The sequence below is a fragment of the Bubalus bubalis genome, chromosome 17, assembly GCF_019923935.1.
Source record: "Bubalus bubalis isolate 160015118507 breed Murrah chromosome 17, NDDB_SH_1, whole genome shotgun sequence".
Taxonomy (NCBI): Eukaryota; Metazoa; Chordata; class Mammalia; order Artiodactyla; family Bovidae; genus Bubalus; species Bubalus bubalis.
In genome coordinates, this window is record NC_059173.1 from 66,120,136 (window position 1) to 66,145,741 (window position 25,606).

The window sequence follows — 25,606 nt, forward strand, 5'->3', positions numbered from 1 at the left end:
CTGCTCCTGAGGCTGCCCTAGAGGACTTCGGTCTGCCCAGTGAGGATCAGGCATAGAGGTGGTGTGGCGGCCTGGATCGCGGGGACCCTGGCTGTGTCAGGTGTGCAGGGAAGCCGTTGGCCACTGATGGAGGAGATATGGTTCTATTCTAGTTCCTGGCAGCTGCTGCTCAAAGGACCTCCCTGGCTGGTCCTTCTATGTGGCTCAGCCCAGCAGGCACTCAAAGGGCAGCCCTGGCTGGGGTCCTTCTGTGTTGCTGAGCCCAGCAGGCGCTCAAAGGACTACGCTCTCTGGAGTCTTTCTCCATTGGTCAGCTGCGTGCTGACCACTGTCAGGCGTGTGTGGAAAGAGAGGCGTCAGTGATGGCTCCTCCCCCTGCGTGTGACTCAGCAGTAGCGCTTTATCTTCATGGCTGCCCGGCGTTCCTCCAAAGGCACTCCCCGCCATGGATTTCTTTTCTCCCATCCCTTCCGGCTGTCTCCCCGCAGTCAACAGCAGCCCTCGCCCCCGGATTGCCCTCCAATCCCCACTCTCCAGCTCACACCCGCTGCTCCTTCCGGTGGATTCCCATTCCTGTCCGGGGTATGTAGGGCCGCGGCGTGGATCAGCTGTGTGGTTCTCACTCCACTGATACTATCACAGATTGGCTGCCTTACTCTCTGATAGCTTCAAATGCTTCCCTTCTGTTCCAATGGAATGTCCTGGATTCAGGGATCTCCCCCCTGCTTCAGCTCCCCCATCCCTGGCTGCAGATTGGTCCTGCTCTCTCTCATCCTCCTCCTTCCTTCGTTTGTCCTACCGAGTTTGCATGGATCGGTATATTCCTTTAGGGTGGTCAGGGACTTCTGCTCAGTGAGAAATTCTGCATCTGAAGATATATTCCCAATGCATCCATAGGGAGAGATGTACTCTACCATCTTGTCGACCTACTCCCCCACTGTATTGTCGACCACCAGTCTAGGCTTTTAAAGAACAGTTAAGCTAGTTTGGATGACAACATGAGATACATTATTATAAAATGAAAAATATTGATCATAGGAAGTAAGGGAAGGGACTATTATGGATGGCAATGGCCTGTGGAATCCAGGAAGTGAGATTTTGTTAGCTTGACTGTGGGAAAAGAAGGTTTTGATGACAGAAAGGATAAGGATATATATTTTTTTTCCTTTCTGAAGGGAGGGGTATTAGGAGCAAATGATCAGCTTTGGCTTTTTTCAATGGTTTAAAAAAAATGGTGAGGAAATCAGGGCAAGGCAGAGCTGTGGTGCTAAGTCTGAGATAAGGAATGAGACCTTCAGTTGATAAAAATAAATGCTGTCTATTTATTGTTTTTGGAGTTTCATGCTAACACTTTGCTGTGAGTTGTTCAGGCTGGAGACTAATTAAATGAAGAGCAGTTGCAGAGGACTGGGAAATGAGCTACAATCTGACATAAACTTCTGTGACTAGTGTGATGTAGCCCCCAGGTTCCCCTGAGGCAACCCAAGGAAACCTGTAAGGCCGGGAGGAAATGTGATATAGATAGAATGGTGTGACTGCATTCTGTTTACTGGAGTGTTCCATTAGCCAGCAAGTCCCATGCTTTTGCAGATGTTCGATTAGGGAAGATGAGGGCAACAAAAGTCAGTGGTGTCCAAAGTTCTGTTTGTTAGGATACTTGAGTACAAATTCAGCATAACTAACATATATGTGACAGATTCTGTTCTCCTGTTTACCAGGATCTTCTACTTCAGGGGTATCCACTTACTCACCAGCACTTTCTAATCCGTCAGGGGCTGCTAGTTACACAACCGCCCATCACCCAAGGCTGTCCGTGATCACAGGGGCCTCCAAAGGAGGGGCCTTGAGTGCCACTGCTGCACTTGAGTTTCCTAACGGGTTCCAGGCTCCAGTGACCTCAGGGAACCCTCAGGATAGTTCTACAGTGGACATCCCAGAGTAGTGGACACTGGAGAATCCAGGCTGCAGGAAGTCGCCTCTGGCCTGGACATCCTATCATGTTCTGAGATGTCGTTTTCTGCCATGGTAGCCAGGGCAATGAATCTAGGACCCAGGTCTGTCCAGGGCATTCCTGTAATTGGACACTTCAGTGGCTTCTGGCCACCTACATGCCGGGCTGGGAGATAGGGTTCTTTATGTCATGGCCTCTTTCACTCCTCATCTCTCATTTAATGTCCAAAAATGCAAAATCACTTGGAGTTCCTAGCCATCCCTTCTCCTGGCATCACACCTTTCCATGCCTCTCTGCCCCAGGCACTTCCTCTTCTTTCCGCCTGGAATATACCTTCCTCTGGTTAGTGCCTTCCACAAGCCCCATTTAGAACATCATTTCCTCCAGGAAACCTTCTCTCCCTTCTTTTGTGTTCCCACTCTGTGCTCTGACAGCATCTTGAGTGTTCTTTCACAGTTAAACCCACCACCTTTTATGAAAAGTACATGTATAACATCTTCTTCCCAGTCTCATTACAAGCTCCTCATGATCAGAAACCATTTATTTGTAGTTCACAAAATCTCCAGTGCCAAGAATATTGTAGGCATATGTAGATGTTTAATAAATTATTGAACTGAAAGACAGGAAATATGAAATATAACTTTAGAAGAGTTAAGAGACTTGGAAAACGGATACCAGTATTAAAACATTTCCTATATTTTTCTACTGGTAAGATCTTAAGACTTGAGAGAGAAAGAGTCAGAATATGTTTAGTTTTTATAGTCGTCTAGAAGAACAGGTTATAGTCTAGCAGATTATTGTTTTTATCTCTTGTCTTTGCTTCTTCTGAATGGAAGAGAGAGCAGGACATAAGAAGCATTGGTCCATCAGATAATGAACTGTCCAACTGTATTGCCATATGAACTAACGCCCTCCCCTCTCAGTTATTCCTAATGGCACATTTTTGTTTGTAAAGCTTTATGGCCTTTGCTCTATTCTTTCTCTTTTCCTTTCGCATGTTGAATCATTATTAGTTATATACTAAATGATGTCTGCTCTTAAAACCAGGAGACCAGAGGTTAAACAAACTCAATTAGAAATGAGAAATGCACATTTCTTTGTGCTTCTTAATAGTACAGAGCTTCTCCTTACTACTCTCAGCCTCCAGAAGATAAGCTGTTATATAATTTTTTAAGCCAAGAACATATCAGAGCTCAGATCGTGTAGTGGTGATGATAAAGAAACGCTGGTGGATTTAGTAGCCATTTTCTTCTTGGAGGGGCTGGGGCTGAGAAAAAAACTGAATATGGCTTGAGTAAGTGAAGTGTCTTCCTATAATAATGAAGAATAGATAATATGTTCTAAATAGGGTGACCTGTGCAGAGCCCCAAGTGGCCTGACTCCATTGAAGAAGCACAGAGATCACAGTGAAGATGGCTTTGAGATCAGCATTCCCTGATTTCACCGCCAGGGAATTTCAGTCTGTTCCCTGTGAAATTCATTCTCTTGCTCTGTTCATTCTCACTCTTCTGGTCTGTGCCTCATCACAGACTAAACAACAGAGGGAAATTACTTGAAGTCTTTAAGAGATGAAAGACCTGAAAATGTTAGAGAACTCTGTGATCAGTCTTCTCAATACCTTTCTCAGTAAAGTGATGTTGGTTAATATTTAAAAATTATATGTCTCTCTCCTCAGCTTTTCAGGTAGCTCTAGATTTGACAGTAGAAAGTAAAGCAGAACAAAAGCTGCACTTCCTCAGAGGGCCAAGGCATTGAATTGAGCCTCTGTTAGACTCCAGTGTTGTTGAGTATGTTGAAATCTCAGAAGCTCGCCTACTGTATGCTTGGTGATAGTCTGTTTTTGCTGTGCTTGGAATTACAGGGGTCTCTGGAGTATTATTACACAGATCATTACTCTTAAGTCTCTCCTCTAATACTGAAACTTTAGAAAAAAAAATTATATACTTAAGGGTTAGTTTACATATTATCTTATTGGCTGATGCTCCTACTGTGTTTCTGTATTATAGTGATTACTATACTACTCTGGTCCCAAGGAGGTATGGCATGTAGATATAGTTTCTGCTTTATCCTGTTTAATTCTAGATTTAGACACATCTCTATAGTTCGGAATTGAAGCCGACATTAACCAAGTTCTGCAAGTACACATATATTATTAGGCTGTTACCTTAATATAAGAAGAAATGATTGTGTAAAGGTCTCCCATGGGAATAGGTGTGTACGAAATACCCTAAATTGCAGGACACAGCTGCTTAGCAATAAATAAGGACTGAATGGAAATTTGCTTCTGTTGTAGTTAATTTGGTACATTAAATGGAATTTGGCTTTAAGATTACTAAATCCTGGCCTCCTCCTTTGTGATGGAAAATGTTGCTTAGTAACTTGGTTTTTTTTTCCACAATGCCACTTTAAATTAGTATTAAAAGGGTTTGGAAGTATGGATTGTATTCATGTGAGTTTCTTGAAATAACGAGGCTCTAAACAAAGTAGCATAAATAGTCATCTATTGTTACCTGAGTGTATATAAGACATAGAATGATAGTAAGGTGGAGTCAAAGCTAATCTTCTGTCAGAGAAATGTTCATTTTTATCATGAAGAGTTTGTTGTCGTGTGGTGAGATTGTGTGATTTATGTATATCTTTCATTCTGAAAGCATTTGAGCTTCCTATTTAGAATTTGTGCATGTTTGAAATTCAGACCCATTTTCGCTGAGTCATAGGACCCATCATTAAAGCTAAGGATAGGAGTAGCTGATATTCCTTAATGGAAGAATATGCTATTTGTTCATCTTATTGAGCTCTAATAATCCTCATAGTTACAGGTCAAATAACTTTGAAGTTAGGTTAAAAATTTAGCTGTGTTGGTCAGATGATAATCTGTATACCATTGCTCACATTGTTGATTTTTTTTGTATTTGTTTCTTTTTAGAATCTTGATACATGATTTGGGCTTTTGATCCTTTTATATTTATATCCTTATGTATATAAATTTACATATATATTTTTATTATATTTACATTAGACATATATATAACTTATATGTATTAAATTTATATGTGTAAATTTACAGGTATGTAAATTTAATATATGTGAATTTGCACATAAATGTAAAATTTATACAAATATATAAATGACTCCATATTTATATGTATGCATGTGTGTATATATAGTGTATATACAAAAGCTTGTATATGTTACAGTTGGTAGATCAACACATGCCTGGCTGTAATTGGAAAATCATTTATAGTGCTGTATTTCATCTTAAGAAAAGAAAGAAAGGGAAGTCGCTCAGTCGTGTCCGACTCTTTGCGCCCCCATAGACTGTAGCCTACCAGGCTCCTCTGTCCATGGGATTTTCCAGGCAAGAGTACTGGAGTGGGTTGCCATTTCCGTCTCCAGAGGATCTTCCCAACCCAGGGATCGAACCTGGGTCTCCAGCATTGTAGGCAGACGCCTTACTGTCTGAGCCACCAGGGAAGCCTTTGATGTTAGCTGGCTTATATAGTGAGCATGGGCTTTATCAGGGGTTGATTAGGTTTGTTCAGTGGTATTTGGCCTAACAAAAGTGAAAGTGAAGTGAAAGTTGCTCAGTCGTGTCCAACTCTTTGCAATCCCATGGACTATACAGTCCATGGAATTCTCCAGGCCAGAATACTGGAGTGGGTAGCTATTCCCTTCTCCAGGGGATCTTCCCAATCCAGGGATCGAACCTAGGTCTCCCACATTGCAGGCGGATTCTTAACTAGCTGAGTCACAAGGGAAGCTGCCTAACAAAAGGAACTTGTTTAGTAAAGGAAATATTTGTAAATTATATTTTCCGACTTGGATCTCTCCTCCCCCATAATTGTGTTTTCTTCCCGTAAACTGAATCCTTGAGACTAAGCACATATGGCTGAGAAAGAGCCAGGGCTGGGGAGTTGGAGGCAAGGTTAAGAGTGTAAGAGGGTAGTCAGGGGAGTGGGTCAGGCCACTGTGAGCAGCAGGGATCCTCAGTAGGTGAGTGAAACTGGGCAGCAGGCAGAAATCAGGGGCCCGGGAATGTTGGAGTTTGGTGGGAGTGATGTAAGAAGAGGGCACATGAGGGAAAGATTAAAAAGTCAAGGTCACATCGGGAATCAGCCGACAGAACCCGTAAGGGCTCAGCGCCCACCTGGCCGGCTGACGTTGGCCATCGGAACAGAAGCTCCTGGCTGTTTCTGTGCCAGTTGTGCTCTGGCTGGGAAGCTTCCTGGGCATTCCCTGTCAGGGTGGGAACCAGGCGCGGGGCGTGGCCCGCAGAGCCCACTTGTAAAAGCAGGTCAAGGGTGTGTCTACCTGAAAGGGAAAGGGAGGTGGCCTGGAGCGTCCTGACACCTCCAAGAGGGAGGCTAAGGAGTGGCAACACAGGCAGAACCAGCACTTTGCTGACCTTGTGTTTCCGTGACTCACGGCCCTGGTTGTAACACACCAGTCTTTCGGGCAGTAAAGCTGCCAGGCCAGACTGGGGAATGAGTCAAGGGCCCTGTCCAGAGGACCAGCAAACCTCTTCCTTCTTGGTGGGGTATCACAGCTCTGTTCTCATGTTCCTCTGCCCATGAACCCAGAAGGTGGTGTAGAAGAGCTTCTATAAAGGGGATACAGAGAGAGCTTTCAATGTAGAAGCTGCTGTGTAGTTTACATTCTGTATAAAAATCTCAGTTCTCTTTTGTGGGTTTTTCGTGGCCCCCTCCCCACCAAAAGTAGGTCTGTTTGCAGAGGAGTGTCTTGGAATAAATAATATAAATGAAGATTAACCCATGAGAAAAGTGTGGCTTTTGATCGTGTAAATCGTTTTGCTTTATATTTACATATATACATTTAGATATTTTATAAATATTTAAAGGCATGCATATAGAATAAACACATATGCCTATATGAAAATTTATACTGGGTAGGAGTTTCTGTTAATTACTGTTTTAACTCAGCGTTTGGTCCTTTTTTTAGACATAAGAACAAAATTGCTTTGTTTTTATTTTTACTTATATTATGAAATTAGATCAATTTATAGGAAAGAAGAACTAATTAACCTTACAATCTCATTTTATCTTCAAACTCATTTCTAACTGTGGGTCTATTTGTCAATATATTTAGTTTTTAACGAATTATTTTTCCTTATATATTGGATGTAATGATATGATTCACTTCGTATTTATTTTTAATAGCATTAGTATATGGTGATGTAACATTGTGATTATAACTCTCTTATTCTTGACCATTTGGGTCAAGAATATTTTTATTTTTCATTATTGAAAATATAGCCTGGGTAAACATTTTAAAACAAATTATCTTTGTGTTGTTTCCTTGAGGCATTTTCCCCAAAGTGAGATTAACAAGCCAAAGGGCAGGAACACCTTTATAGCTTCTGCTACGTGTTGCCAGAGTGTTTGCTAGGGAGATGGAGCTCATTTGCAGCGCCACTCGCAGTGTATGATGCACACTGCCAGTTTCAGATAGCTTACACAGTCTAAGCACACATGAGGAGCATAATTACATTTCTACCCCGAGGCCTTGCTGTATAGATAGCTCTCATAAGTAAACTCAATATGTGAACTTTGAAATTATCGAATTAATATAAGTATAGAGCTAATTTGCTCTTTAGAGTGTGGAGCCCTGAAGGGGGCTTTGGGGCTGGAGAGCATGCTGTATCGAGGTGGTGCCCCCTTTTGGATGAGTATGGTACTGCGATCCCACACTGTGAGACTGTCAAGGCCAGAACCAAAGGGGGACCACAGACCCCAGTGTCTCTCACAGTGAAGTCCTCAGGCTTGTGAGGAGGCCTGCAGGGCTTCGTGGAGGCTGGGGGAGGGGGACACTCTGCAGTCCATGCAGCCAAGAAGAGGGGGTGGCCATTGGGAAGGCCTAGGTCACGAGTCCCTGAGCATGTCCCAGGTAACTGCTAACCACAGCCTTCCTCATTGACACTGTCAACTCAGGGGTGTTGGGGGCGATGTTTTTGGCGTCACTCTGGCAGTATTTTTAATTTTATAATGGAAGCCAATGGAGATTACAGATTCTGTAGAAATTTATTCATCCACAAGGATAACTAGCCTAGTCTATAAATGTTCTTTTACTCTGCTTCAGAAAGGGGAAAATCTTAGACTTTTCCCTGAGAAATAAATTTCCCTCATTGCTCACACCTGCTGACATAGCCTTGTGCTTTTGCCAGTTTCTGCAGTGACTTGCAGAAATTCTATAACCTAAATACCAGAACACGTAACAGCATGTCCTAGAACTGGGCCGGGAGGGTAAGACCAAAGTGAAACATATTCCACAGAGCGTGTGGTTCAGAAAGGCTGAAAGGAACAACTTAGAGCCATTGATAAAATGCTTGAGAATTAACGTGTATACATTTTAAAGGAAGTGAATTGAATGGATATTTATCTTAGAAATTCCAAGTCATAAAGTTTAATGGAAGCTGAGACATAAAATTGTTTTAATTTTCAGGTACCAAAGTAGAAGTTAAGTATTGATGAGTGGAGAGAGGTGGTAAGCGTTAAAAGGCCAGCAGTTAGGGAGAGATACACCTAGACTGTCACATGAGATTGTTTACTTTTTAATTTTCAATGCTTTTTTTCCTCTTTTGGTGGTACATATAAATATATAAAACAAACTCTACCATCTTTATCATTTTTAGTCAGTGGCATTAACTACATTCACAATGTTGTGCACCCATCACTATTATTTTCAAAACTTTTTCATTACCCCAAACAGAAGCCCTGTGCTTTAGGGATTTATTTTGTAATTGGTTATCTCAAAAATTTTTTTCTGGATTAAATAAATACACAATTCAACTCTTCATGCTTAAAATTTCAGCATATGCCATATGTTAGGGGATTCTTCTAGATATGTGTCTCATGGTCATCAGTTTCCTCTCCTCCTTCCTACTGATGCATGCTTTGCTGAAGATGGTGCCAATCAAGGAGGGCAGGGAGGGCTGTTGTTCTGTCGGGGCGTGTGAGGAGCTGCATTCTGCGGCTGAAAGCTTCAAATCAATGCTATTTGTAGGAGAACAATGGTAGTCCTGCTTATTTAATGTATTTTAAAATTTAAAAGCCCTATTATGTTCTGACAGCTTAAAAAAAATTCAGAACTTGTCATTACTTTGAACACAACAGGTATTACTATTTTTGTGTCTTATTTTTAGTCTTTTTTCACTTTCATGTTTTTGACGTAGTTGATCATGATGAGTCTAATTGTATACAATTAACTTATTTTTTCATTTAACATATCATTTAACAGTTTTTTTTTTAAATTTTTGTTCAATAGTCTTCATAATAATAGGCCCAGGAATGTATGTAGCTTAATTTACACAACCATGTTACTTTCTTTGACATTTAGGTTGCCAACATGTGTAGCTATGATAAACAACAACTTCAAACATCTTCCTTCTGTAGTTTTTAACCCCTTCATTTTATTCTCATGAGAGGGAGATGCAGAAGGCTCACATATCTTTTTTTCCCAAACTTTAAGCTTTTTATTTTGTACTGGGATGCAGCCGATTAACAATGTTGTTGTTTCAGGTGAACAGTGAAGGGACTCAACTGCACACATACATATATCCATTCTCCCCTACACCTCCCTCCCCTCCAGGCTGCCACATGACACTGAGCAGAGTTCCACGTGCTATACAGTAGGTCCTTGTTGGTTATCCCTTTTGAATATAGCAGTTGCTCACATATATTTTGTTAGGGGTTGTGGCTCTTGCATTTTCCATGAAGATTTGGTGCAATCAGCAGTGGTATGTTTTTGTAAGCTATGATAAACATCAGATGGATGACACATACTTGATTTGGTTACAGGTTGTGAAAATCTTAGAGAAGCATGACCCCCTGAAGAACACCCAGGCAAAATACGGGTCCATCCCTCCAGATGAGGCCAGTGCTGTCCAGAACTATGTAGAGCACATGCTCTTTTTGCTGATTGAGGAGCAAGCCAGGGATGCTGCCATGGGGCCAATCCTGGAATTTGTGGTCTCTGAGAACATCATGGAGAAACTCTTCCTTTGGAGCTTGAGGCGGGAGTTTACCGATGAGACAAAAATGGAGCAGCTCAAGATGTATGAGATGCTGATCACCCAGTCCCACCAGCCTCTGCTGCACCACAAGCCCATTCTGAAGCCCCTGATGATGTTGCTGAGCTCTTGTTCGGGAACAACCACCCCCACCGTGGAGGGGAAGCTGGTGGTCCTGCTCAATCAGCTCTGTTCCATTCTTGCCAAAGATCCATCCATCCTGGAACTCTTCTTCCACACTAGTGAGGACCAAGGGGCTGCGAACTTCCTCATCTTCTCCCTTCTGATCCCCTTCATTCACCGGGAGGGGACCGTGGGCCAGCAGGCCCGGGACGCCTTGCTCTTCATCATGTCTCTCTCTGCCGAGAACAGTGTGGTGGCCCATCACATCGTGGAGAACACCTACTTTTGTCCAGTAAGTCCTTCTTGTTGGCCCACCGTCCTCCCGCTCTTCTCCTCTCTTGGGCTGATGATAAATACTTTTTTTTAAAGCTTCTTTAGATTGTTATTTGCATCTCTTTTGTGCTGAAAATCGTGTTTCTTGTTTTTTTATTTTTGTTATTGTTATTTGTTCATTTTTGGCTGTGCTATGTGGCATGTGGTATCATAGTTCTCCAACCAGGAATCAAACCCTTGCATTGGAAGCGCAGAGGCTTAATGGATATTTTCCCTTTTTTTTCCAGCACACTGTTCTTGACACCTTCTATGGAAGGATGTCTAGAGGATATATTGTGGAGGGAGGAGAGGAATTTAAGTTGAGATGCTCTATGGCTGAGCAATGTCAGCTTGAAATAAGCCAATAGAGGAAACTATATGTGTTACTGTTTCTTGGTTCATTTCTATTGGGTTAGGAGCTGTTTTGTTTTTTCTAAGAGCATCTCCTGAGCAATTGGTAAAACCTGCTCATCTTATATTCTTAGCTTTTTAGGTTGGTTTTGAGCCAATGAGTCATGGCATATGGTCAGACGCCTCACAGCAGGCTTCACAAATTAATTTGTTTCCCAGCAAGATAATGACCAAAATTGTAAATCCAAAGCACTGATTCTATTTTAAAAGGAGAAATACATATTTACAGTTTGAAGTAGCAAGAAGTCCTCTACTCTGTATCGTTTCTTAAGCGTAGGTTGCTGAGCAATAGAGAGTAAGGCCTTATGTGGATGCCTGAGGAGTCAGGCCCAGTTATAGGCCTGGAAAATAATAGGGACTGTCTGAGGCTCTCACAAAGCTGTACGACTCTGATTGCTTTCTGCTATTAGGGTCACCTTGGGAAGGGGTATTTAAACAGATTTATAGGTTTGTAGAGTTCCATAGAATAGCAAGGAGAAATACAAAAGCCTTCTTAAGTAAATAACGCAAAGAAATAGAGGAAAACAATAGAATGGGAAAGACTAGAGACCTCTTCAAGAAAATTAGAGATACCAAGGGGACATTTCTTGCAAAGATGGGCTCAATAAAGGACAGAAATGGTAGGGACCTAACAGAAGCAGAAGATATTAAGAAGAGGTGGCAAGAATACACAGAAGAACTGTATAAGAAAGATCTTAATGACCTGGATAACCACGATGATGTGGTCACTTACCTAGAGCTGGACATCCTGGAATGTGAAGTCAAGTGGACCTTTGGAAGCATCACTATGAACAGAGCTAGTGGAGGTGATGAAATTCCAGCTGAGTTATTTCAAATCCTACAAGATGATGCTGTGAAAGTGCTGCACTCAGTATGCCAGCAAATTTGGAAAACTCAGCAGTGGTCACAGGCTTGGAAAAGTTCAGTTTTCATTGCAGTTCCAAAGAAGGGCAATGCCAAAGAATGTTCAAACTACCATACAGTTGCACTCATTTCACATGTTAGTAAGGTTATGCTCAAAATCCTTCAAGCTAGGCTTCAGCAGAATGCGAACTGAGAACTTCCATATGTACAAGTTGGATTTAGAAAAGGCAGTGGAACCAGAGATTAAGTGGCCAAAATCTACTGGATCATAGAAAAAGCAAGGGAATTCCAGAAAAACATCTACTTCTGCTTTATTGACTGTGCTAAAGCCTTTGACCTTGTCGATCGCAACAAACTGTGGAAAATTCTTAAAGACATGGAAATAGCAGACCACCTTACTTGCCTCCTACAAAACCTGTGTGCAGGTCAAGAAGCAACAGTTAGAACCAGACATGGAACAATGGACTGGTTCAAAATTGAGAAAGGAGTATGTCAAGACTATATATTGTCACACTGCTTATTTAACTTATATGCAGGGTACATTATGTGAAATACCAGGCTGGATGAATTGCAGGCTGGAATCAAGATTTCCGGGAGACATATCAACAACCTCAGGTATGCAGATGATAGTACCCTAATGGCAGAAAGAGAAAAGGAACTAAAGAGCCTCTTGATGAAGGTGAAAGAGGAGAGTGAAAAAGCTGGCTTAAAACTCAACATTCAAAAAAAACTAAGATCACGGCATCTGGTTCCATTACTTCCTGGCAAATAGATGGGGAGACATTGGAAACAGTGGCAGATTTTCTCTTCTTGGGCTTCAAAATCCCTGCAGATGATGACCACTGCCATGAAATTAAAAGACACTTGTTCCTCGGAAGAAAAGCTATGATCAACCTAGACGGCATATTAAAAAGCAGAGACGTCACTTTGTTGACAAAGGTCCATATTGTCAAAGCTATGGTTTTTCCAGTAGTCACGTACAGATGTGAGAGTTGGACCATAAAGAAGGCTGAGTGCCAAAGAATTGATGCTTTTGAACTGTGGTGTTGGAGAAGACTTGAGAGTCCCTAGGATAGCAAGGAGATCCAACCAGTCAACCCTGTCAACCCTAAAGGAAATCAGTGCTGAATGTTCATTGGAAGGACTGATGCTGAAGCTGAAGCTCCAATACTTTGGCCATCTGATGTAAAGAGCCGACTCATTGGAAAAGACCCTGATGTTGGGAAAGATTGAGGGCAAGAGGAGAAGGGGGCAACAGAGGATGAGATGGTTGGATGGCATCACCGATTCAACGGACATGAGTTTGGGTGAACTCTGGGAGGTAGTGAAGAATAGGTATAGCACTGGTGTGCTGCAGTCGATGGGGGTCACAAAGAGTAGGACATGACTTAGAGACTGAACAACAGATCTCCTGTTTTGTAAGATGTTGAGCAATGGCTATTTTTATTTTCCTAACTCAGTGAACATCTCCAGTTTATTTCCATTATAGCATATTCAAAAGCAGAGACATTACTTTGCCAACAAAGGTCCTTCTAGTCAAGGCTATGGTTTTTCCAGTGGTCATGTATGGGGTTGGACTGTGAAGAAGGCTGAGTGCCGAAGAATTGATGCTTTTGAACTGTGGTGTTGCAGAAGACTCTTGAGAGTCCCTTGGACTGCAAGGAGATCCAACCAGTCCATTCTGAAGGAGATCAGCCCTGGGATTTCTTTGGAGGGAATGATGCTCAAGCTGAAACTCAAGTACTTTGGCCACCTCATGCGAAGAGTGGACTCATTGGAAAAGACTCTGATGCTGGGAGGGATTGAGGGCAGGAGGAGAAGGGGACGACAGAGGATGAGATGGCTGGATGATATCACTGACTCGATGGATGTGAGTCTGAGTGAACTCCGGGAGTTGATGATGGACAGGGAGGCCTGGCATGCTGCGATTCACGGGGTTGCAAAGAGTCGGACACGACTGAGTGACTGAACTGAACCCAGTGAACATCTCCACTTTATTTCCATTATGTGTTCTTTTTACTGATCATCTCATTGTGTTTCTTTATAAACTGTATTGCCTTGAACATGCCTGATTTTGCCAGAATAGTGTGTAAGACCATTAATGAGCTTTATAGGAACAGGCCAGGTAAATTGCCTTAAGTAGATTAGATTCACTGTTAATGAACACCATGTGAGTGGTTCTTGACCCAAAGTGAGGGTATTTAGAAATGTATGTGGGGCATGTTGGTTGTCGGGCAACATAGGGGACCTGGAAGGGAGGTCATACGGCATTTAGTGTGCAGGGGCCAGGGATGCTTAAGGTCCAGTAGTTTGTGGAATGGTCACATACAGGAAAGAATCGCCTTGCCCCAGGTGCTAATAGTCATGCTAGTGATTGACATGCTGCATTTGGCTTTGAGGTTCAAGAGTAGTAATCTTCTTTATAATACTAAATTCCTGTCTTTATTAATAAACCAAACAAACTGAGGTCACCGAAGTGTCTGGTGAATATTTATTTTAGGAGGAAGAAATGAGTAAAAATTTTGAGAAATAGAGTTGAGTTCAGACACCATATGTCTCTTTGCTTCTGGCTTCTTACCAACAGAATCAGAAATTGCAGAAAGCGTGTGTGTATGCTCAGTCACTCAGTCATGTCCAGCTCTTTGTGGCCCCATGGACTGTAGCCCGCCAGGCTTCTCTGTCCATGAGATTTTCTAGGCAATAATAGTGGAGTGGGTTGCCATTTCCCCCAAAGATTGAGAGTCAGATGGGAAGTAAAGAACTGATTCCATTCATCTGTGCCAGCGTATTAAATCTCCTTTCCTTATTTTCTTCAAGAGAATTATAAGTTAGATTATAAATTCTTTTAAAAGAACATATATTTAGGCAAAAGTGTAACTTCTCACCCGGAATCTGAATGTCTGTATTAGTTTTCTTTAAAACAACAACAACAACAAAAAGCCAATTGATTAGAGTATAATTATTCACAATGTTGTGTTAGTTTCTGCTGTTCAGTAAAGTGAGTCAGCTACATGTGTACATATATCGCCTCCCTCTTGAGCCTGCCTTGCACCTCCACCCTCATCCCACCCTTCTAGGTCACACAGAGCACTGAGCTGAGCTTCTTGTAGCTGTATTATTGAGCTTCTATGTACAGCAGCTTCCTAGTAGCTGTGTTAGTTTTCTATTGCTGCTGTAACAAATTCCCAAAGCTATGGCTTTAAATAACACTGATGATTATCTTACAGTAGCATCATCTTACTATAGGTTAGAAGTCCAACAGGTCTTACTGGGCTAAGCTTAGGATGTTGACAGGGCTTGCTCCTTTTTGGATACTCTCACGGTGAGTCCTTTTCCTCACCTTCTCCAGCTTCCAGAGGTCACCCACATCCCTCCCCTCATGGCTCGCTCCTTCCTTTCCACGGTCAGCAGTATTACATCTCTTTCACTATCCTTTTGGAGTCATGGCTCCCCCTGACTCTATTCCTCTGCCTCCCTCTTCCACTTCCACAAGAACCCTTGTAATTATATTATGTTTACCTGGATCATCCAGAATTTAAAGATTTTTAAGATCATCCCTGCTTAAAGATTAGCTAGTTAGCACCCCTAATTCCATCTGCATCCTTAATTTTCCTTTGCCACGGAACCTAATTTGTTCATGGACTCCGGAATTAGGATGTAGACAGCTTTGTGGGGGTTAATCTGCTTCCCACAACTACCATATTCATTCAGTTTGGAGAGATCTTGGAGAAGTTTGAAGAAGGTAGCATAGTCAGGATTCTTGTAGTTTAATCTGACCGTGTATGTTCGGGAGTTGTTGAGGAAGCAGGGACACACATTATGGTCTAGAAACAAGAGTGAAAGGAATGAGAGTATAAGAGAGGCGCTGGGTCTGAGCAGTGATGTGAAGGCAGAGGCTGACTAAACAGTGGACTTTTTCATGAGGGGGCTGTGCAGAGGTTTGGAGTTTGGCTTACTTGAATTGTTTTGGGTAGTTCTGCTGTCCAAGAAGGAGTGCAGGTATTGAAACAAATCACAATATTTGGGTAGATCACTCGGTCAGTATCTACAGGGCAATTTCAAAAAGGTACTGTTTTCAAAAGCATCACAAATCTAAAGTATCTTGAAGAAATCTAACAAATATGTAAAAGGCTTTTATAAGGAAAATTATGGAACTTTATTGAAGGGCATAAAATAAGACAGAAATAGATGGAAAGCCCTGCAGTTCGTAGATATTGTGTAGATAATGCTTTTCTGCAAATCAATCTGTGAAGTTAACACAATTTATGTTTTACAACTTTTTATTGTGGAAAAAAGCAAAATACAGAAATGGAACAAATACAGAGATTTGAAAGCATACTAAAAGGAACACCATATATATATTGCTTAAATTCAAAGTTGTTAATATGTGTCATACTTTGGTATACTTTATTTGTATACCAAATATATTTGTATATTTGTTTTGTATCTTTATTTGTTTTTGCTGTTCCATTTGAAATTAAATTATAGATATCAATTATTTTAATATGTATCTCCTACAAATAAGGACATGCTCCTATGCAATCACAATACTGTTATTATACCTAAGAAAATTGTACAGTAGTTCTATAATGTGATCTAATAACCAGTTTCCCACTTATGCCCCAAATTACTTTTACAGATTCCCCCCCACCCTAAACCAGAGTCCAGTGCAAGGTGCATTTCTGACTGTTGTGTATCTCTATGCTATGCTAAGTCACTTCAGTTGTGTCCGACTCTGTGTGACCCCATAGATGGCAGCCCACCAGGCTCCCCCATCCCTGGGATTCTCCAGGCAAGAACACTGGAGTGGGTTGCCATTTCCTTCTCCAGTCTCTAGTCTCTGTTAATTCTCAACAGGTTGCTGCTTTTATCCTCGTGGCAGTGACTTTGTAAGAGTTCAGCCATTATCTTTAGAACACCCCACGTTCCGGGTTTGTTTCTTTGTGTAGTTTGGTCCCTATCACTGGTGTTTCCTGAAAATCGGGAGTTGGGTCTAACTGCCTGGTTAAATTCAGGTTAAGTACATTTCGTAAGAATACTTTATAGGTGATGCTGTACACGACAAGAAGCACATGTTAGGTTGCACCACTGTTCGTGAGACCAGAGGTTGTCACTCGGTCGTTTAAGGCGGTGATCCTTTGATCCCTGTGTTGTAAAGATAAAACTTCCCCTTTGTAAATTGTAAGGTATAATTGGTGAGATGTTAACGTGACTTAAAATCCCAGTAGAGTTTTCGAAGGAACATGGCAAATTGATGCTAAATATCATATGCATGCATGCTAAGTTGCTTCAGTCATGTCCGACTCTTTGCGACCCAGTGAATAGTAGCCCACCAGGCTCCTCTGTCCTTGGTTTTCTCCAGGCAAGAATAGTGGAGTGGGTGTCCATTCCCTCCTCCAGGGGGTCTTCCTGACCCAGGGATTGAACCCAAGTCTCTTATGTCTCCTGCATTGGCAGGCGGGTTCTTTACCACTTGTGCTACCTGGGAATAGCTGAAATAATTCTACGAATAATGATAACAGTAATATATTTGTTGAGAGCTAACTATATGCCAGCCACTATTCTTAGTGCTTTATATGTATTAATTCACTGAATTCTCACAATTATTGGAACCACTGTTATTCTCCTTTAATAGATGAAGAAACCTGATGTAAATTCATACAAGGCCACGTGGCTAGTAAGAGAGCAGGTTAGGATTTGAACTGGGGCAGTCTGACTCAGTGACCCATATGCTTAACCCCTATCTTGTACATAAGTGATAAAATATTAAGACTTTCTATAAAGCAGTAATCATAAAGAAAAGATGAAAGAACAAAAACAACACCCACAGGTCAAGTCTGCACCTCTTACGTCTCCTGCGTTGGCAGGTGGGTCCTTTACCACTAGTGCCACCGGGGAAGCCCATTTGCTACACACGTATTTGCAGGTGGTTGGTACCCAAAATATATAAAAATATTTGTAATATTACACATTAGTAAGAAAATGATGAAACGTGTGTGAAGGATATGAACCAACAGTTCCCAGAAGACCCCAAACCTGATACATATGAAAATATGCTCATTTTCCTTCTGTGTGTAGCATCAAATAAATACAGATGAACTTACAGTGAGACAGTAGGTAACAGCATCAGAGTGGCTAATCATTAGACATCCAATAACACCACGTTGGTACAATAACTCAAGAAAGCACAATGGCAGTATTGCCCTGAGAGCTCAGCTGGTAAAGAATCCTCCTGCAATGCAGGAGACCTGGATTCGATTCCTGGGTTGGGAAGATCCTCTGGAAAAGGGAAAGGCTATGACCTGGGTTGGATTCCTGGGTTGGGAAGATCCTCTGGAGAAGGGAAAGGCTACCCACTCCAGTATTCTGGCCTAGAGAATTCCATGGACTGTATAGTCCGCGTGGTCACAAAGAGTCAGACACGACTGAGCGACTTTCACTTTCAATGAAATTGAGTGTTTGCGTGCCGTGTAGCCCTGCATCTTCACTTCTAGATATCTCCCCTAGGGAAGCCTGCCACATATTTACAAGGGTACATATACAGAGGTATTCTGTGGAATAGTGATTTGAAGAAGAGAGAAAGAGAAAGAAGAAAAAGATAAATAAAATGGTACATATGATGTCGATGGAATACTCCTCAGCATTCAGAATGAATAAATCACTGAGCGTTATTCCTCTGCATCTATATTCATCTGTCTACCACACTTTTTTACCTGTTCAATTCTTGAAGGACACTTAGGCTGCTCCCATAGCTTGGCTATTATAAGTAGTGCTGCAGTGAACATTGGGTGTATCTTTTTGAATTAGTGTTTTGTTTTCCTTGTATAAAAATGGAGTGAAATTTTGCCATTTGAAATAGCATGGAGGGACCTGGGTGGTATTAGGGTTAGGAAATAAATAAGAGACAGACACCTGCTGTATGTAGTCACTTGTGTGTGGAACCTAAATGTGACAAACGAGAAACAGACTCACAGATGTGGAGAACAAGCTAGTGTTCATCAGAGGGGAGAGGGGCTAGGACCAGGGCAAAGCAGGGTGAAAGTCACAGTCTACTCGGTGTAAAATAAGTTACAAGGGTGTTATGCACAGCATAGGAAATACAGTCAGTATTTTATAATAATTTTGAATGGAGTCTAATGTATAAAAATATCAAATTACTATGTTGAGTTATGTTGAAACTAATAATAAGTCAGCTGTGCACGTGTGCTAAGGCACTTCAGTCATGTCTGACTCTTTGCAACCGTGTGGACTGTAGCCTGCCAGGCTCCTCTGTCCTTGGAATTCTCCAGGCAGGAATCCTGGAGCGAGTTGCCACGGCCTCCTCGAGGGGGTCCTCCCGAGCAGAGATCGCACCTGCGCCTCCCGTGGCTCCCGCACTGCAGGCGGGTTCTTGAACCGCTGAGCCACTGCGCAAGGCAAGTCAACTGTACTTCAATAAAAACAATTACATTTCACATTTATTAGCATGTAACTGCACCTACATGTGTGAACACCAATGAACCTAGAAACAAAAAGCATAAAATCTAAAAACACAAAAAAGTAACTAGCCAAATGTTCCATGTAGTATGTTAACATTTACATAAAATTTATGTAACCTTTTAAGACAACATCTTAGTGTGTACTGTTTTTTTGATACATATGAATATAGTAGAAGTACAGAAACACTCACAGAAATAATACATATTAAGCTCAGGACTGTGGTTACTTTTGGGTGCAAAGGAAAGGGAAGATATGATAATGAGATTGGAATAGGGTTTAGCTCTACTTGTAATGTTTTGTTTTTTGAAAAATAAAGAGCACTCTGAAGAAATTATGACAAAACAAAATCTGTTAAATCTTGGGAATGATTTTCTGTTTTTTTTTTTACATGTTTGTAATATGTCATATTTAAAAAATTTAAGCATGTTGGGACTAGAATGGAGCATATTTTTAGTGTTTACATTTCCACTAAGTTCTAGGTAGATTTCACTGCGTAGTTGTTGCTTTTATAAAACACGTCTTAAAACACTGTATACAGTTCATTAAAATTGGAGGAAAAGCATCTCCAGCTGACCTTATTTGCTAGAATGGAAAACAGAGCTTTGTTGTGTTAAGTTGCCCCTTACGATAGAGCCCATAATCTCATTTGTTCCCAGTTTTCTATAATTACATCTGACAACATAATTAAAAAAAAAAAAGACCTCTTTATGTTGAAGATAAAAGCATACTCTATTAACCACCTGGCTAAGGACCACAATCGACAAAAAGCTTTTTCTAATTAGTATGATTGTCAAAGTGTGTTAGTATCAGGCTTTGGGAAGAGTAATGGCTCTTTAAGGAAACTGGACCACTTTTGGAAACTTTTGTTCTGTGGTTTATAGGAAGAGCTTGCTGGTTCTGCCTTTTGTCTTAGGATGTGTTTTCCCAAGAAAAGAAAGATAATAAGGATACTCTAGGGAAGAATTTAGTGCCCACAAATGGCTGGGGACTCTGTGACCCTTGCTTCTTATGATTTTTAAAAACCAAGTATTGATGATTAAGCCCTTGTCTCTTGTTGGCAGAAATTGAAAACAGCCTATACATACATTTGGAAATGCACTTTGAAATAAGCAAGCTTTAGGTACACAGCCGCAGGTAGAAAGTTATTTATCCCATATCTAAAATTTATGAGGCTTTTTATTTTGGCATGTTGTCGCAAATGGTCCCTACCAGGTGACTTGCTGCTAGCTTCAGACTAAAGCCATCTGCCGACAGTCTTCTCTGCTTCTGCTGAAATTAGCTGGGTACTATTAGATGTTTAAAGTTAAAGGGGAACCTTTCCTGATGACTCACTGCTGTGTGCTCGTCATTTTTCCCCCTCCATTGGAAACATTGCTGTGTATAAACCATGATGTCCACTTCTTTACATGCATGATTTCTTCTAATTGTTGCAACAACTCAGGGAAGAAACTGAACTTTGGAGGGCTTTAACAACTACCTGTAAGTGGCAAAGTCAGAGCCGTGTTAGTCTGATACTGAAACCCAGGGTCTCGGCAGTTACCATGCTATACTGTACTGCTGTCAGGGAAGTAGTTTGCTTTTCTAATTGTTGGTCATCTTTAGGGTTTTACATGGTCGTTCATTTTTTTTAAGACTTGAGAAAAGATAAATTAAAACTATTGGGTTATAGGACTTCGCTGGTGATCCAGTGCAGGGGATCGGGTTTGATCCCTGGTCAGGGAGCTAAGATCGTGCATACCACACAGCACAACCAAAAAAAAAGGGGGTGGGGTGGGGTGGTGGTGTTCATATGTTGGGGATAAGTATAATGTTTGACAGTTACTTTTTGGTGGTCAGGATTAATAAAAGGCTAAAAGAATGGATGAGCATTTAAAAATATTAACTGTTGAATGTCAACATATATTTTGAATTTTGAAGTTAAAATTGTCTTAGATTGTACCATGAAACTCTTGGAAAAATTATCTGCAAACCTGTTGTTGCCTCTCCTTTCTCTTCTTCCTGTTCTGGTAATATTCCCTGCATTGCTTCTTTGAATGAGGGAGTGAATAAAGGTCAGCAGGAAGTAGTCACCAGTAGTAACAGTCCTTCTTGCATTTGTGGTTGATCACCTGTCTCCTCCATCGTACCTGGTCAGACTTGTTCAGCGTTTGTTCCCCAGTCCCGACACTGTGCCTGGCCTGTTGTTGGTGTTCTCGAAACGCATGTGGACTGGATGAAGGAATCTGAAATCTGAGCAAAGTCTTGGAAAGGACAAATATTTAGCAGAAAGGATTTTCATCTTGCTCTTAAGACCATGTAGTCCTCTTCATCCTGCAGACTCTCTCTTAAGACCATGTAGTCCTCTTCATCCTGCAGACTCTCTCTTAAGACCATGTAGCCCTCTTCATCCTGCAGACTCTCTGTTAAGACCATGTAGCCCTCTTCATCCTGCAGACTCTCTGTTAAGACCATGTAGCCCTCTTCATCCTGCAGACTCTCTGTTAAGACCATGTAGCCCTCTTCATCCTGCAGACTCGTCCTCGTGTTTCTTTGCCGTGCTGGAGACGATTGCACGTCTGCTCACCGCAGCTGTCGGTGTCCGGGGGACACACCGCACTGTCCTCCTGTGCAGGCGGGCTGAGTTCCCGTCCCAGCCATGCCCTTTTCAGGACACTCTGTAAAAAAAGTGAATATTAGGTATGTGTTATTTTTAATTACTGTCACTGATGTATGTAATTTGAAAATTAATGTTGCTGTAATTATATTGATATACTGAATAGTTATTCCCAGCTTCTTAGTCAGACAAATTAAGCCTGTCTTTATGAATTCATCTTCAAAGGCTCAAAGTGGTTAAGGAATTGGGAGTATGCAGAATTAAAGCCTTTGTTCTGCAGTTAATTTAGCATGAGTTAGCAAATGTAATTGATTTTAAAAATGTGGCATCAAGATTAGATTTCCCTTCAAGGAGAACTTTTGGTCTCTGTTCTCTCTTTCCAGAGGTTTCTGATTTATAACAAGGAGCTCACTGGGGTCACATTCAAAACAGGAATTAAAGTGATTTGTTTGGGTTTGCTGACAAGGAGTTAAATGCTTTAAATGGGGGACATTCTTTCTTGGGACTGCAGATGCCCTGATTTTGAAAAAGAGATACACTCTGTGTCTTGTTGACTGCTGTATATCCTGTGCTTAACATCATGCCTGTCCTGAGGGTGCTCAGCGACTTTTTTTTAAATAAGAGATTGAATGAGTGAATAAAGGTCACTAGGAAACAGAGCAGAGAAATGTATATGATCTTTTGATTTTTCCAATGTTGAAACAGTTCATCTCTTTCCCTTGCTGCCCTCACACACTCAGCCGTGGCTACTATTCCCCACCCTGCCCGCTCCGAGCCTTGCACCCACTCCCTCCCGTGGCGTCAGTCATCCAGTTTCTCTGCACCAAGACCTCCAGGTGCCCTTATTGACGGATGTATTACCCAGGGAAAGTACTGCTGGGGTCTGACCGGACAGATCACCCCAATCTGCAGTGTGGACGGGAGTGAACTGTTCAGGCCGGGTGAGATGGAGAAGACAGACCTTAAACTAACAAATGCAAGGAAGGCGGTTGCTGTACAGAGGGCTGCAGGGGGCGCTGTGGGAGCAAGCCAGGGGAGAGGGAGAGGTGACAGCTGGTAGATACTTCTTCCAAGCATGGCATACCTGGAGCCACACTGCCTGGCTTTCCATGGCTGATGTCAGGCACTATGGATTGTCATAGCTCAGCATCTGAACCTCCCTTCCCTTCTCTCTCTGGTCTGTATAAAGCCTGAGGTCTCATCTTTTTGTCTTTTCATACCATTCATGGGCTTCTCAAGGCAACAATACTGAAGTGGTTTGCCATTCCCTTCTCCAGTAGACCATGTTTTGTCAGAACTCTCCATCCATGCCCTACCTGCATGGCTCATAATTTCACTGTTAGACAATGCTGTGGTCCATGTGATCAGTTTGATCAGTTTTCTGTGGTTGTGTTTTTCATTCTGTCTACTCTCTTACGATTATACAGTGGAAGTGACAAATAGATTCAAGGGATTAGATCTGATAGAGTGCCTGAAGAACTATGGACAGAGGTTCATGACATTGTACACGAGGAAGTGATCAAGACCATCCCCAAGAAAAAGAAATGCAAAAAGGCAAAATGGTTGTCTGATGAGGCCTTACAAATGGCTGAGAAAAGAAGAGAAGCGAAAGGTAAAGGAGAAAAGGAAAGATATACCCATTTGAATGCAAAGTTCCAAAGAACAGCAAGGAGAGATAAGAAAGCCTTCCTTAGTGATTAATGCAAAGAAATAGAGGAAAACAATAGAATGGGAAAGACTAGAGATCTCTTCAAGAAAATTAGAGATACCAAGGGAACATTTCATGCAAAGTTGGGCACAATAAAGGACTGAAATGGTACAGACCTAACAGAAGCAGAAGATATTAAGAAGAGTTGGCAAGAATACACGGAAGAACTATACAAAAACAATCTTCATGACCCAGATAACCATGTTGGTGTGATCACTCACCTAGAGCGAGACATCCTGGAATGAGAAGTCAAGTGGGCCTTAGGAAGCATCAGTACGAACAAAGCTAGTGGAGGTGATGGAATTCCAGTTGAGCTATTTCAGATCCTGAAAGATGATGCTGTGAAAGTGCTGCACTCAATCTGCCAGCAAATTCGACAAACTCAGCAGTGGCCACAGGGCTGGAAAAGGTCAATTTTCATTCCAATCCCAAAGAAAGGCAATGCCAAAGAATGTTCAAGCTACCGCACAATTGCACTCATCTCACATGCTAGCAAAGTAATGCTCAAAATTCTCCAAGCCAGGCTTCCACAGTATGTGAACCAAGAACTTCCAGGTGTTCAAGCTGGTTTTAGAAAAAGCAGAGGAACCAGAGATCACATTGCCAACGTCCGTTGGATCATCAAAAAAGCAAGAGAGTTCCAGAAAAACATCTATTTCTGCTTTATTGACTATGCCAAAGCCTTTGACTGTGTGGATCACAACAAAGTGTGGAAAATTCTGAAAGAGATGGGAATACCAGACCACCTTACCTGCCTCCTGAGAAATCTGTATGCAGGTGAAGAAGCAACAGTCAGAACCAGACATGAAACAACAGACTGGTTCCAGATAGGGAAAGGAGTACATCAAGGCTGTGTATATTGTATAAATTAAATAAGTATTGCTTATTTAACTTATATGCAAAGTAGATCATGCGAAATGCCATACTGGATGAAGCACAAGCTGGAATCAGGATTGCCAGGAGAAATATTAATAATCTCATATATGCAGATGACACCACCTTTATGGCAGAAAGCGAAGAAGAACTAAAGAGCCTTTTGATGAGGGTGAAAGAGGAGAGTGAAAAAGTTGACTTAAAACTCAACATTGAAAAAACTAAGATCATGGCATCCAGTCCCATCACTTCATGGCAAATAGATGGGGGAAAAGTGGAAACAGTGAAAGGTTTTCTTTTCTTGGGCTCCAAAATCACTGCAGATGGTGACTGCAGCCATGAAATTAAAAGACACTTACTCTTTGGAAGAAAAGCTATGCCCAGTCTAGACAGCATAATAAAAAGCAGAGACAGTACTTTTCTGACAAAGGTCCATCTAGTCAAGGCTATGGTTTTTCCAGTGGTCATGTACAGATGTGAGAGTTGGACCATAAAGAAAGTTGAGTACCAAAGAATTGATGCTTTTGAACTGTGGTGTTGGAGAAGACTCTTAGGAGTCACTTGGACTGCAAGGAGATCCAACCACTACATCCTAAAGGAAATCAACCTGAATATTCATTGGAAGGACAGATGCTAAAGCTGAGACTCCAATACTTTGGCCACTTGATGCAAAGAACTGACTAATTGGAAAAGACCCTGATGCTGGGAGGGATTGAAGGCAGGAGGAGAAGGGGACGACAGAGGATGAGATGGTTGGATGACGTCATCACCTCAATAGCATGAATTTGAGCAAGCTCCAGGAATTGGTGATGGACAGGGAGTCCTGGTGTGCTGCATCCATGGGATTGCAAAGAGCAGGACACGACTGTGCAACTGAACTGTATTGAACTGAACTGAGGTCTCGTCTCCATGCGATGGCTCCAGAAGTCTGTCTACTGGGCTCTCCACTGGTTTGTCCCTTCAGTTCTGCAGTCTGTCCTGCAGAACACTGCAGAGTCTGATTCAGCCATGCCTCGCCAAGCTCCTTCCTCCTCTAACTCTACACTCCAGTAATATTGCACTTCTCTTCATTCCTGGAAGGTACCATCTTTTTTTGCTCCTTTATGCTTTTTACATCCTCTGCTTGAAATATTCTTGCTTCCAACAATATAAGAGCTTTTTTAAAATAATGAAGCTCAATAAGAACTTTTTCTGGCTCTTACTCATTCTTCAGCAGCTCTTGGATATCACTTCTTCTGAGAACATTTCATGCTCCTAACACTCCAA

The 25,606-nt window shown here is 41.8% G+C and overlaps 1 protein-coding gene across 5 annotated transcripts in view; it reads left to right on the forward strand.

Moving 5' to 3' along the window:
- The window catches only part of FHIP1A (FHF complex subunit HOOK interacting protein 1A), a 312,881-nt gene that overhangs the window by 203,770 nt on the left and 83,505 nt on the right, over positions 1-25,606 (forward strand). For all 5 annotated transcript variants that reach the window (XM_044930522.2, XM_044930521.2, XM_044930526.2 and 2 more), the window contains one exon: positions 9,766-10,392. In XM_044930522.2, the coding sequence (XP_044786457.2) occupies positions 9,766-10,392 (627 nt within the window). The remainder of the gene's footprint in view (positions 1-9,765; positions 10,393-25,606) is intronic.